Genomic DNA, 14,536 nt, shown 5'->3' with positions numbered 1-14,536 from the left:
ATGAACCATAAGAAGCATACATTTCAGTGACAGGTATTTGGTCATTAAGTGTTTTTAATTAAAGCATTTAATTTTAATTAAGCATTCAGTCATTAAATTAATAGTGTTAATTAAGCATTCAGTCATTAAATTAATAGTGTTAAATTACTTAAGCATTCAGTCATTAAATTAATAATGTTAAATTAACTGCTCAAAGGACTCTGCAGCATTGGAATAATGTGAAACTCTAAAACATGCTTCAGACCAAGCTCTAAGGGTCTGCTGTCACTTCCTCTTATTCATACCCTGCTTTTCCTAGTCTCATGTACATACCTGCCATTGTTCTTGAGTAATTGGAGGTTGTAAATGCTGTTAAGGAGAAGTCTGGGGCTCCTGTGTTCATGGCATAGACACAGACAAGATCTACTCAATCATGTGTCTGGCTCTGTGGGACATTCCTGCTGTGGAGGAAGGGACAGAGGACAGCACCAGTGTGCTGAAACCCCACTGAGCAAGGCCAGGACCTGAGCAAAGAGCAAGGGCTTAACACATTTTGCCCTATTTCATCTCCTGTGTCTAACGTGGTCTATAGGCTCGGAGAAATCAGAAATGAAGGTGAGATGGTCATTTCACCCCAAATATTCAGCATACACCTACATAAGAGGAGTATGAAAATGTAACACTATAGAAATTGAAAACACTAACCTTAGATCCAAAGATATTTCAGTTGAATAGTATGAACATTCGCCTTTCCATTTTAATAATAACTATCTAATTTTTGCCCATATTTTACACCTTCATCACATATCAACCACACAGAGAGCAAAGTTTTCTATTTAATCTGGATTCAATGACATTGGATGCACTGGAAACCACCATGGATCACATTGCTGTTTCAGAGACCCTAGCAAACAGCCAGGTGTTGGAGGGGGAAAAAAATGAGTTCAGCCAACAGCAGCCAAAATTAAATTTTGACTCTCTAGGTTCTGATGAACTAAACTTTTTTGCTGTTTTTTTTTTAATATTTATTTTTTAGTTTTCAGCTGACACAACATCTTTGTATGTGATGCTGAGGATCGAACCATGCCAGGCAGTGCACTATTGAGCCACATCCCCAGAATATTTTAAGCTGAATCCAAGGGATTTAGCTGCAGGCACATTTTTCAAATTCCTGACTAGTAATGCAGTCCAGACCTGCTTTGTCTCCTCTTCAGATGGAGAGGGCTGGCGACCAAATGCAGGAGGATGTGGCAGCTTCAAGGATATCTTGTAGTAGCAGAAACAGGGAGGTCTGTGCTGGATTATTTGTGCCTACTTGACCTTAAATTATTGTCTCATCTCAGCCATTCTTTCAGAAGTGGATCAAGTGACAAACTAACTGCTCTGAATTGGGATCTACCAGAAATCCCAAAGGGAAGTACACATGAAAAGGAAGCCCATCTTGCAGAGGAAGGAAAGTACAACCCACTGCTGTTTTTGAAGGGGACAACCTGCCAGCACTGGCCTGACAAGATGCCATGTGCCTCAAACCCACACTACATTTCAAATGTGGCTTCAGTTGTTCTATCTGAACACCATCACAATTCATATACACACCTGTACTCTTTCCTGCTGTCTAAAATAAAATCATGTGACGCTTATGCTGTGGGAAGACTTTGCACATGAACAATCAACCTACAAATAACACATAGTTTAGCAGTGGCACTCAGTAATCCCCCCAAAAAGATCATCCTCATCCTCATCATCTCCTTCATAAATCTTTTGAATTGCTTAGCACACATTTAAAGGGACACATTCTCTCCTCTTGTGGATGACAGTGTGTGACAGGAACAGTCCGTGTGGGAATAAGACAAGGCTTTCCATGTGCTTTCTGTTGTTCACACCATAACCAAGCCTATGAACTCACAGAATCATCACTCGTCATCTGGCCCTTGTTCTCCCATCTGGTAAGACAAACTGCATGCTCCTCCTGAGGATGAAGAAATAATGCTGTGGAATGCCCTTCCTCCACACTTTGCCTCTCACAGCAGTTACTGATTCACACTGGGGCTCTGTGGTAGCTCCAAAGTCCCAAGTTCCTGATGTCCAGTGGCCCCCACTTCAGCCTTCAGGTACCAACACAAGCTCAGCTAAGAGCTTCCTGATGCAGACGTCCACAGCAGGAAGAGCAGGTATGGAGCCCACTGGACTGGAGTCCTCAAGTTGAAGGGCTAGAAGAGGCACAGACTGATTGTTGACTACTGTGTGAACTTGGTGGCTCAATGCCTAGGGCGTCCAATTTACCAAGTAGTTTTGAAGCATATCAGGAAGAAGAGGAGGAGAAAATAGACATCAATAAATGTTCACAGTTTGTATCAACTACTAACGAGGTTCTTGTCTAATATCAATTTCTTTTTAAAGACTTTTTTCATGTTAGTATTATTATGGTAAATTTAAGCTACAAAAAGTTACACTTTCACCTTTCTCAAGTATATAGATGCGCAGCATTAATCACATGTGTATTTTTATGACCCTGTCACCGTGATCCAGCTCCAAAATTTTTCATTTTTCCAAAGTGGTAATTGTTTCCAAATGTGAAAAATTCCCAAACATTCCTTCAAAGATTAGCTACAGGCATTGAACAAAGAATGTGAGAAACTAATTAGAAAAAATTTTAAAAAGGAAGGAAAGGCTCTGATTCTATTGGCCTCACACATGTATGCTGAAGAGAGTTCACTCCACAGCCAATCAGAGTCCTGGAAGGGCACAGGCTCAGGAGTTTGGCTGTGGTTGCTTGGCAACGACTGTTTCCAGGAGGACCACTACCAAACCATGAGCTCTGCTGTGGATGGTGCTGTGGGGAGACTTGGCTCAACTCTAAGGGCTAGGTTGGGATTGCAGAGGCAGTTTAGGCGAGGGGGAGGGAAGATGCCTCTGAGGCCCTGGCCTCTGCCAAGGAGAAGCATTTGGCTTGCGAACTCAGGACCAGGGGCCCTTGGGCTCCTCCACCGGCCTGAGGATGACGTGCCTGTGCTTTGGGCAGGTAGGTTTTAATGGATGTAGCTGGCCCAGGCACCAGGGAGTATACAACCAGTGAACAATGTGCAGAAGGCTGTAAGTGTGGGCAGCAGATGAGAAGAACAGGTGATAGGCTGGAACCTAGCAGCAAGAAGCCTGAGGCGCCAGAAGGAGGACATGTGTAAGAAGTAAGCAAAGTCCAGGTTGCGCAGCAGGGGGAAGACCAGGGAGGAAAGATCTCCCTCACTAAGACACCTGGTGGCACTGCCCCTAAGACACCTCAGCCCTGGGACCTGCAAACTAGGAGGGGCCTGATGCCTAGTCCACCTTGATGAGTAGCCAAATAAAAACTGGGTTCCCATCCACTAAAAAATAAAAAATAAAAATAAAAAGAATGTGAAAAACTAAAAACTAAAGCTCTGAGTATTACTATAAGTGCAGATTAAAGGACTGAATGTTTGGCTTTGCTGAATTTTCTAACAAACAATGCAACTGGATTCTTCATGTGCTATATGAGACATTTCTGCTGTTTCTGCCACCTCCTCAGGACACTTTTAATTTCGCTGTTTCTCAGGCCATAGATGAAGGGGTTGAGCATGGGGGTGACCACAGTGTACATCACAGAGGCCACTGCACCCTTCCTGGGAGAATATGATGCAGCTGACCCAAGGTACACTCCAAAACCTGTTCCTAAAAATAAGCCAACAACTGCCAGGTGAGACCCACAGGTGGAGAAGGCTTTGTACCTCCCCCCTGAGGATGGAATCCCCAGAATGGTGGAAACAATTTTATAGTAGGAGAAAAGGATCCCTGAGATGGGGAAAAGGCCATACACTGCTCCAAGAAAATACTTGACCAAGTTATTATAGAAGGTGTTGGAACAGGAGAGATTGAGAAGCTCAGAAGGGTCACAGAAAAAACTAGCAATTTCCATGTCCTTGAAGTTGGTGATTTGTAACATCATTAAAATGTGCAGTTGGCATTCCAAAAGGCTGAACAGAAATGACAAAAAAGTTAAGAAGCCACAGAGGCGAGGGTTCATTATGACCAGATAATGCAGGGGATGACAAATGGCCACAAAACGGTCATAGGCCATCACAGTCAGGAGCATATAATCCATACATGCAAAGATGGTAAAAAGAGACATCTGAGTCAGGCAGCCCACATAGGAGATGGCTCTGCTGTGAGTTTGGATGTTCACAATCATCTTAGGGACTGTGGTGGAGATGAAGCAGATGTCAGCCAAGGACAGGTTGGAGAGGAAGAAGTACATGGGGGTGTGGAGGTGGGAGTCAGAGCTGACGGCCAGGATGATGAGCAGATTGCCAAGCACTGTGACCAGGTACATGGACAGGAACAGTCCAAAGAGGAAGGGCTGCAGATCTGGGTCCTCTGAGAGGCTCAGGAGTTGGAATTCAGAGACATCTGTTAGATTTTGTGCATCTATATAACTGAGACATCTTTTGATAAAAAGAGTAAGGGAAAAGAAACATATCAGCAATCACTCCTCACTCTGTGTACATTTGAATTCAAGTATTCACAAGGGTTGTTCTCACACTGGAGATCCACATGCCTTCAATGTAATTCTCAAAAGTGTACACCCTGTCTTGCATTCTCTTTACTCTCCGTCATTCACCCCTCTTTCCACACCCTATTTTCAGACATTGAACTGAGAAATATTAGAAGCCCAGGAGCAGAGGACAGAAGAAGTTCAGGATCACAATAAAATATAGCCTACTGTTTGAAGGAAATTTCAGGAAATAGTACTAACCTTCCTATTAAGCAAAAAATAATCTTCAAAGTTAATTAAGCACCAGTCCATTTTAACTTATTTTTTGCTAACAAGTTGAGACAAATTTCTTTGACTTATTCCACTTAAGACACCACCTAAACTCCTGACAGTAGGTGTGTCAGGTATCTTCAAAGGGTTTCATCATTCGTTGATTTCCTCATTTCCTTCCTCTGGGTTTTAAGCTTGCTGTTCAAAACATTTATATTATAAAACAAATATTCCTGTCTTTAGAGAACTTCAGATTTCAATCGACACGATTGAGTTAAATGCACGTAATCAACAGTAACACAACCAATGTGATAAAAGTAGATGATATTGAAATCATAAATGAAGAGAAACATTTTGAATAGTTTAATTTTATAAAACCATATTTGTATCAACCCATACAATATCAGGAAATTATCTGCTGTACAAATAATTCTTTTGTTCTTTTTTTTCCCCATCTGACCTGTTAAAACTGCTTCATGGTTTGTAATCTCAACCCATCAAGTTTGCAGTTGAAGATTTTAGCACCATTGAAAGCCCCAGACTCAGATCTCTTTTCTAACCACCCTATGGCCACATCATGGATGTCTGACCATTCCTGAGACATGCACTGCAGTTCTCTTCCCAAAGCCATATACGGTAACTTAAGTTTGTTATTTGCCAGTTCCCACTGTGACTGAATTGGAAAATAGCACAAAAAAATTATAGGAAATAAAGCAAACACTTCTGGGTAATTTCCAAATTCTAAATATGGGGAAATAATCATGAGCTTAGAATGGTCAATATATGAAATTATGTTTTAAATCTTTCCAATTGCATACTAATGCTTGTGTCTCATTATTATGTACACCTGTGGGTACTTTAGGATGTACTTTAAGACATTAGACCCACACCAATTTAATCAGCATATTTACATGTGAAGTCCTTTCTTACAACAAAAAAGAAAACCATAGTCTAACAATATCCTGGCACTTAGAACATTCTCTGAACTATTAGCTATTATTATAGTTAATAATACCTATGACCTATATTAAAACATACAATTTTGATGACACCTGACTCAGGAATAACATTAGAAAAATATTTGAACAATTATCTAAGAAATTTGTATTTCTGCATGATTCCATTTTCCTGAAAACCTGTCTCCCAAACACACCTACTGTCAGGAAGCGGGGTAACTTTCTGTTGTTATTCCTTTGTCAACATTATCTACCCAGACAGCTTTCTTATTAAATATTGCCTTAAAAGTAATTAGAGCTCATCTAACTAGTGGGCAACACAATAGTAATTGTCAATAAATGTACTGCTCACACTGACTTGTGGTGTGAAGTCTCCCTGTGAAGCACATTTCTCTACTTTAAAGGCTTTATCAGATGCAAAGTATTGGAGAAAGGACCTCCTTAAATTAGAAAATTAATATGGCAATCATTTCAAAGCCCTTCTGCCTCCCTCCAAGTCACACAAATAAGAATGTCTGGATAACATGTTGGCAGGGGATAGTTGTTTGATTTCCAATGAAAAAGGCATGTCCAAATTTACTATAAATGACCTGGATTTCTGTCCCTACAAGAACAGTCAAAATCGCCTTCATCTTCTAAATTCCTTATATGTATCAGGAAAAAGCAGCTCCATGCCCAAGTAGTAATGTGCTGTCCTTGAAGACTCCTGAGGAAATTTCAACTTGTGCAGGGAATACTGTTTCCCTCTGGCAGCAGCAGAAGAGCTGGTGCCCTGGGCTGGAGTCGGGAAGGCTGCATTTCAGACCCACATCCCACCTGCCAGTGTGTGCGCAGTGTGCAAATCTCTCCTCCTCTCCCTGCTTAAGGGAAACACAGAAAATAACACCATCTCCACAACATGTGCAGCATCAAAGGGAAATCTGAAACTCAACAAATATTTGGTCACTATGATTTCAATAAACAAATTCCATGATTAGGTAACTATTTGCACTGTGGAGGAAAGCCATGGTCAAGGGCAGTGGAGGCTGGAATGAGGTGAAACTCTGACCTGGGCCTCGTGGAAGGCTGAGGTGTTAAGTGCCCTTCAGCTTCTGCCTCCTTGCCTTTCTTCAAAACCATGCAAATCTCTGCTATGATTTCTAAAACTCTATCTACTGGGCATGATATTAAATAAAAATTAAGCGTTCCAATTGACACAGAAGGACACTGTTTTAGCATGTCTCTGTTCCCGTGGGCACTGCTGGAAGGAAGGAAAGTTCAGCCAGGAGGCCATAGTCTGTTCATCCAAATTGATTCTGACCAATTTAGGAAAGGAAAGGTGGGTAGGTTCAATAGACTTGCTCTAGGTGACCCCCTGTGTGAAGCAGGGCACAGGCCTCAGGGGGTCAGAAATAGAAAAAGTGACACATTCTTCTGAATATACACAGCACATCTGTAAGGTCAAAAATAAAACATGCCATCTAGAAATTGGAAAATTGTCACTACTGACCACTTAACAAACTAGTTGAGCACCATTAAGCTTTACCTAGGTATGACTAACAATAATGATAATATTCAGGTTTTATTTGACCAGATTTTATTCACATATCCCATATTCTGTCATCACTCAGTGCAGTTGCATCAACTGGAAATCAACTCAGGTGAATGGCTGAATCTAGACACCAGTGAAACTAGTGACTGCTTCACAGACATAGTGATTGGGACTGACAGACTGCAAAACGGATCCACAAAATATTTTTATTCTTTCCCACCTGACAGTTTTCAGCATAAATCCCCAGATCTTAACCACTGGTAAATCTCAGGCACATTTAAAAAATGTTTCCATTTTTATAAGTAAGAATGAAATTAAATCTTACCTAAGCTTTACTTTGAGATTCAGCAGGCTGTTTTCAAGCATGGAGGAGCATGTGGGGAGCCCCAGGAAGGTTCTGGAGGGGCCCAAGAGCGTGATCTATGCTGAATGATCATGAGCCTCCCCTACTGACCTCTCCTGTGACCTGTGGTTGTTCATACATGGTGCATGCAATAGGCGCCCACACTGCTCTGCCCTGGGATCCCCAGGAATCTCACAAGGAAGAGCCCATGGGCAAGGCTTTCTTTCTGAAGGACAGGCAAGAGGAATGGCTGTTTGGCCTGCTGATGGGACAGCCTGCCAGGGTTCTGCTGTGATGCCCTGTGTCCATGCTCAGGCAGCCCAGTGAAAACAGGCTGCACTCTTTCCCACCTAACAAAGGAGTACAAGTTACATTTTTTCTACAAAATAATATGTGGACACATATAACTGAAGTGAGATGGTGCACATGAAATGACATAGAACACGTTGCTCACCCCTGAGCCTGGGAAGCCCTACACCTCAGTTCATGGTGTTCTGGCTTCTGTCCTCCTCCTCACCATCCTTTTCCCCACCACCACAGTCCTTTCATAGAGCTTTGGAAACACTTTTGAAGGACCCATTGCGCTGTGGAACGTCGATTTTTGTAGTAAATAGAACCAGTGTGTAAACTGCGTGATTGTGGCATGCTTGGTGGCTAGGAAGTTTCTGTGCAAAGGTACAGAATGCCTGGCTGCTGGGAAACTTCCGTGTGAAAGACTTGGGATGCCTGGCTGCTGTAGCAATGTTGCTCACGAGGAAGCTCTGTGTTCAGAGTTTTATCAGTTTCGACCTTGATCTTAGTCACGTTAGCTCCTGGAAATAAAGGAACTTGCTTGCTAGATAACAATAACTTTTCATCAAGCAGTGGTTCTCCTATCTGCCCTCTTAAGAGTAACTTTAGACAAGGGACTTTCTTGAGAGCTGCACAGAGCTCCTGACATTGCATATTGAAATGTAACTGCAGAATAAGCAACATTACTGATACTCTAAACAATATGTAGTTATGGCACTAATGACCTAATGTAACCTATCGATATAAATAAATGTGGCCACTTGGACAAGGGGCCACTTCTTTTCCTGCCTCTACATCTTGTCTCTGTGTCTCCGTTATTATTATTCCTTATACCAGTGTGAGTGGAAAGCACATTATAAATAAGGTATATGATATCCCAGCAAAAATAAAAACAAAAATTCACAAACATCATACATGAAACTTATCATCTTAAGATCTTCCCATCTGGATACTCAAACTGGGGATTTGTACTTGTGATATAAAAACAATACTTTGGATCTTTTTTTTCAGGATCCCAAGGCTCCAATGGCACTTACAAGGTTATGCTGCTTTTCTGCTGGCTCATGACAAAGAAGTGCACATGCCAAGACACACCCATACCTGGTGCCCGTTGAAGGCTCAGACCCTTTGCCCAGCATTCCCATGAATATGCTGGGAGCTTTCTGATAGGGAACCACAGCAGGAGACACAGGCATGCAACTCTCTAGCAAGAACCATCCACTGAAGGGCTGCAGGCACAGACTGATTGTAGTCTAATATATGACCTTGGAAGCTCAATGCACAGAGCTCACAATTAGACTAATTGTTCCATGCAGTACCCATCTCTAAGGACTTCCCAACGTTAATTCAGGAAGATGAAGAGAAGAAAATGAAGGTCCACTTAAGATTTGGACACTAGCTATAATTAGGAGGAACCTTATGTTCTCAATTTACTTCTTTCAGTTCTATGATTTTTTAGAGCTTCATAAGCTTTTAGGTCCATTTTTATTAGGGTAAAATATAAAGAACAAAAATTAATATGTGATCTATAACATTTATATACTTCAGTGACCTTTATTTGGTCATTAAGCTTTTTTATTAATTAAGAATTCATTAATTAAAGAAACAGTGGGAGTACTGCTCAGAATGATTGTCAAAGCACCATTGCAGCACTGGAATGATGTGGAACTCTGAAACATGCCTCAGACCAACCTCCAAGGGTCACTTCTCTTCATTCCTGCTTTCTTCTCCTAGGATCATGGATATCACTGTCATTGTTCTTGGTAATTGAAGGTTGTAGATGCTGTTAAGAAAATATGGCATTATGTAAAAATGTGGATGTGTAACCAATGTGATTCTGCAATTTGTATTTGGGGTAAAAATTGGAGTTCATAACCCACTTGAATCAATGTATGAAAGATGATATGTCATGAGCTTTGCAATGTTTTGAACAACAAATTAAAAAAAGAGAGAGAGAAGTATGGGGCTCAGGTATCCTTGACACAGACACAAACAAGAAATGTTCTATCTTGTCTCTGGCTCTGTGGGACGTTCCTAAGTAGGAGGAAGGTACTGACAGGAGAGTACCAGAGTGTTGGAACCACACTGAGCAAGAAAAGAGCAGGATCTGCACACAGACCAATGGTCTATTCAATATTTATCATCCCTTTACCCTTTTTATTACCTCTGTGCCTACCATGGTAGAGTTTCTGAGTAATCACAAATGAAAGGTAGATGGTCATTTAACCCCAAATATGCAGCATATACCTACATAAGAGAACTATTAAAATGTAACATATGGAAATTTTAAAACTGTAATTTCAGCTCAAAAAGATAATTCAGTAAATAGGAAAAACAGCACAATGAATGGAACATAACTTTTCTATGTTTATATGTGAATATACCACCAGTGAAACTCAACATCATGCACAACCACAAGAACAGGATCCTAATTAGAATAACTTATACTCCATTTATATATAATGTCAAAATACAACTCTGCTGTCATGAATTTCTAAAAAGAACAGATAAAAATTCACTGAAAAAAAGATATCTCAGTTGAATAGTATGAAGATTAGCCTTTCCATTATTAATAACTATCTAACATTTTCCCACATTTTACACCTTTATCACATATCAGTTGCACAGGGAACAAACATTTTCTGCTTAATCTGGATTCACTGACATTGTATTAAATTAATTATCACCTTGGATGACATTGCTGTTTCAGAGACACAAGAAGCCTGCCCTGAGTTTCAGGGGAAAATGAATATAGCCAACAACAGTAAAAATTAAATTGTGAATCTCTGGCTCTGATGCATTAATATTTTTCGCTGTTTTCCAACCATCAGAATATTTTAAGCTGAATCCAGGGGTCTTGTCTACAGGCACATCTCTGATACATCTTCAACCTTCCCAGATTCCTGAGTAGTAATGAAACCCAGACCTGCTTTGTCTCCTCTTCAGATGGAGAGGGCTAATTACCAGAATGGAGGGGGATTGGCAGCTGCAGAAGTATCCTGCAGAGGGGGACACAGGGAGGTCTGTGCTGGATTACTTGTGCTCACTGGATAGGAGATCTTTTTCTTGTTTCAGCCATATTGGTGAAACTGATGCCACTGACTACTCTGTCCTGGGATCTACCAGAAATCTCAAACATAGAAGAAGAAGGGTCTCATCCTGGAAGAACACAGACATGAAACACAGGGGTACTTATGAAGGGGTCAACCTGCAGCACTGGCCATGTGCCTCAAATCCACAGTGCATTTCACACATGGCTTCAGCTAAGAAGAAGTACATGGGGGTGCGGAGGTGGGAGTCAGACATGGCAGCCAGGATGAGGAACAGGGTCCTAAGCACTGTGACCAGGCACATGCACAGGAACAGTCCAAAGAGGAGGGGCTGCAGGACTGGGTCCTCTGGGAGGCTCATAAGTTGAAATCAGAGACACGTGTTAGATTTTGTACTTGTATACTGCTTGGACAATTTTGACAAGGAAAGAGGGTGTTTAAAAAGAAACACATAAAACAGGCACCCCTCATCCTGGAAACGTTTGAATTCAAGTATGCACAAGCAAGGTGCTCACGCTTTAGGTCCATCCACTCTCAACAATAATTCTCAATAGTAAAAAGCCCAGTCTCTACATACTCTTTGAATCTACTTTCTCCATCATTCACCCCTCTTTCCATACTGACTTTAAAGACATTGAACTGAGCAGTGTTAGAAATCCAGGAGCAGAGAAGAGAGAAGGAAGTTTATGATCACTATTAAATATAGCTTACTCTTTTGGAAAAAGTAAGGAATATGTAATGACCTTCCTTTCAGGGAAACCTTATTTTATTTTAAGGCTTTTGGACAAAGTCTTTTGATACGATATGTAACTCTGTGTGAGGACTGCTTTCCAGTCCTCACAACTAAATCAAGGGTGGTGGATCATAACCAGAAAGCAGCATGTGCCCCTTTTCTGCAAGGGGTTTCATCATTCTTTCATCTTCTCATTTGCTTCCTGTGTGGATTTGTGTTTTTTTTTTCTTTAAAAAATATGGAGTATAAGGACTGGGGATATAGCCCAGTTGGTAGAGTGCTTGCCTCACATATACTAGGCCGTGGGTTCAATCTCCAGCACCACACACACAAAAAAATCACTTTCAAATGTTTGGGGGCTGGGGTTGTGGCTCAGCAGTAGAGTGCTCACTTAGCATGTGTAAGGCCCTGGGTTCAATCCTCAGTACCACATAAAAATAAATAAATAAAATAAAGGTATAAAGAATTAAAAAAATATATGGAGTATAAAATAAGTATCCTTGTCTTTGGTTAACTTCAAATATTGTTAAATATGAATGAGTCAGCACAATATTGATTGTAGAACTGACCATAAATGTCACATTAGTGTGCAATGTACCCAGCAGTGATTTTAAAATCATAAATTGTAAGATGTTTCAGTCATGCTCACCACCATGGATAACACACACATGCCTCGACTCTCAGTCCCCATGGCTGACACTGTGCAGCGCTCTCCCCTCTGGCAGCCACACTGCATGTTGGTCCTTCCTCCATCCTCACCTCCCTCAGCAGTTACCTGTTTACACTGGCTCAGGTGGTCATGACTAAGGAGAGTGGATTCCACATGGCTGGTACCCAGGGGCCTCCCACCTCATCTTCAGGGCTGACATCTGTGTACACTCAGGTAGGGACTTCCTAAGACACAACCATTGTGAGAAGAAACACAGGATGGGGCCCACTGAACTGGAGCCATCAAGCAGAAAGGCTGGAGGCACAGGTTTGACCTTGGAGGCTCAAAGCATAGAACAGACTGGCAAAATAGGTGAGCCTCTCACAAACTCTAAGATTGTCCTACCAATGATGGTGGAATAAAAAGTTTGGAAAATGAACACCAAATAATGCTTTTCAGTAATTTTTAGTAAAAAAGAAGCCTTAAAGAAGAGTGAAATTATGGCATTTGCCAGTAAATGGATGGAGTTGGAGAATATCATGCTACGTGAAATAAGCCAATCTCACAAAACCAAAGGCTGAATGTTTTCTCTAATATGTGGATGCTAATTCACAATAAGGTGAGGGGGTGGGAGAGAAGAATAGTGTTACCTTAGATTAGCTAGAGGGAAGTGATGGGAGGGAAAGAGAGAGGATGTGGGGATAGGAAAGATAGTAGGATGAAACAGACATTATTACTATATGTATGTATGTGCCTGCATGACCAATGTGATTCTGCAACATGTACGCTCAGAAAAATGAGAAATTATATCCCATCTATGTATGATCTATCAAAGTGCATAAATGCATTCTACTATCATGTATAATTAATTACAACAAAAAATAATTTTAAAAAGTTTGTCAGTAATTAAAACAAATTTTAAAAAAGAAGATTATTTATTTCATCGATTTCCTCTATTTATTCTTAGAAAATACTACCTTCTTAAAGCCACATTCATTATGGTCAATTTAAATTACAAAAAAAGAAAAAAACTTGCCATTATTACCATTGTCAAATGCAAAGCTCAGTGGCATTAAATATAGGTATAGTTGCCAAAGTATCACTATCATCTATCTCCACCATTCCTTATCTTACAAAAGTGAAACTTTCTTTCCAATGTAAAAAAGTTCCAAACATTCTTTGCCAACAGGAGTTCCAACCATTCTACTGTAAAATTTGGTGAGAAATTAGCATAAGGCACATCTGAACAGGACCAGGTATGTAACTTTGCTGCATTTTCCAACACACATTGCAACCAGTACCACAGAAGCTGGGATTAGATTGCCCTGCTGTGAAGCTTCCAAAGAGCACCTTTGATACCCTTGTTCCTCAGGCTGTAGATAAAGGGGTTCAGCATGGGGGTGACCACAGTGTACATTACTGAGGACACCACATTCACTCTGTGAGAATGTGATACAGCCGACCCAAAGTACACTGCAGTACCTGTTCCTAAAAATAGGCAAAAAACTGCCAGGTGAGAGCCACAGGTGGAGAAGGCTTTGTACTTCCCCCCTGAGGATGGGATCCTCAGAATGGAGGAAATTATTTTATAGTAAGAGAAAAGGATCCCTGAGATGGGGAAAAAGCTATATAGGGCAAAAAGAACATACTTGCCAGTAGTAATAGAGTAGGCGTCAGAACAGGAAAGATTCAGAAGTTGAGAAGGGTCACAGAAGAAACTAGAAATTTCCAAATCCTTGAAGCTAGTAATTTGTAAGATCATCAAATTGTGCAGCTGAGAGTCCAAGAGACTCAGCAAAAATGATACCAAAATTGAGAAGCCACAGAGGTGAGGGTTCATAATGACTGTATAATGCAAGGGGTGACAGATGGCCACAAACCTGTCATAGGCCATCACAGTCAGAAGCATATAACCCATACAAATAAAAATGGCATAAAAGGACATCTGTGTCAGACAGCCCATGTAGGAGATGACATCATTGTGAGTTTGAATATTTACAATCATGTTTGGGACTGTGGTGGAGATGAAGCCGATGTCAGCCAAGGACAGGTTGGAGAGGAAGAAGTACATGGGGGTGTGGAGGTGGGGGTCAGAGCTGACAGCCAGAATGATGAGCAGGTTCCCAAGCACTGTGACCAGGTACATGGACAGGAACAGTCCGGAGAGAAGGGGCTGCAGATCTGGGTCCTCTGAGAGTTTCATGAGATGGAATTCAGAGACATGGGT

The 14,536-nt window shown here is 41.1% G+C and overlaps 1 protein-coding gene and 1 pseudogene across 2 annotated transcripts in view; both read right to left on the bottom strand.

Annotated features, from left to right (window-relative positions):
- LOC308645792 (olfactory receptor 7E24-like) overlaps positions 1-4,324 on the bottom strand; it is a 36,070-nt pseudogene extending 31,746 nt beyond the window's left edge. The window contains exon 1 of the transcript in view: positions 3,516-4,324. The product of the transcript in view is annotated as an olfactory receptor 7E24-like (transcript). The remainder of the gene's footprint in view (positions 1-3,515) is intronic.
- Positions 4,325-13,624: 9,300 nt separating this feature from the next.
- On the bottom strand, positions 13,625-14,536 carry LOC308645775 (olfactory receptor 7E24-like; the record flags this gene model as incomplete). The annotated part of the gene is made up of 1 exon (XM_081288189.1): positions 13,625-14,536. The coding sequence occupies exon 1, from the start codon at positions 14,510-14,512 to the stop codon at positions 13,625-13,627; it is 888 nt and encodes a 295-aa protein (XP_081144315.1). The 5' UTR covers positions 14,513-14,536.

The sequence above is a fragment of the Spermophilus citellus genome (genome assembly GCF_964194105.1).
Source record: "Spermophilus citellus genome assembly, chromosome: 3".
Classification (NCBI taxonomy): Eukaryota; Metazoa; Chordata; class Mammalia; order Rodentia; family Sciuridae; genus Spermophilus; species Spermophilus citellus.
This window is presented reverse-complemented; position numbering and strand designations above follow the sequence as displayed.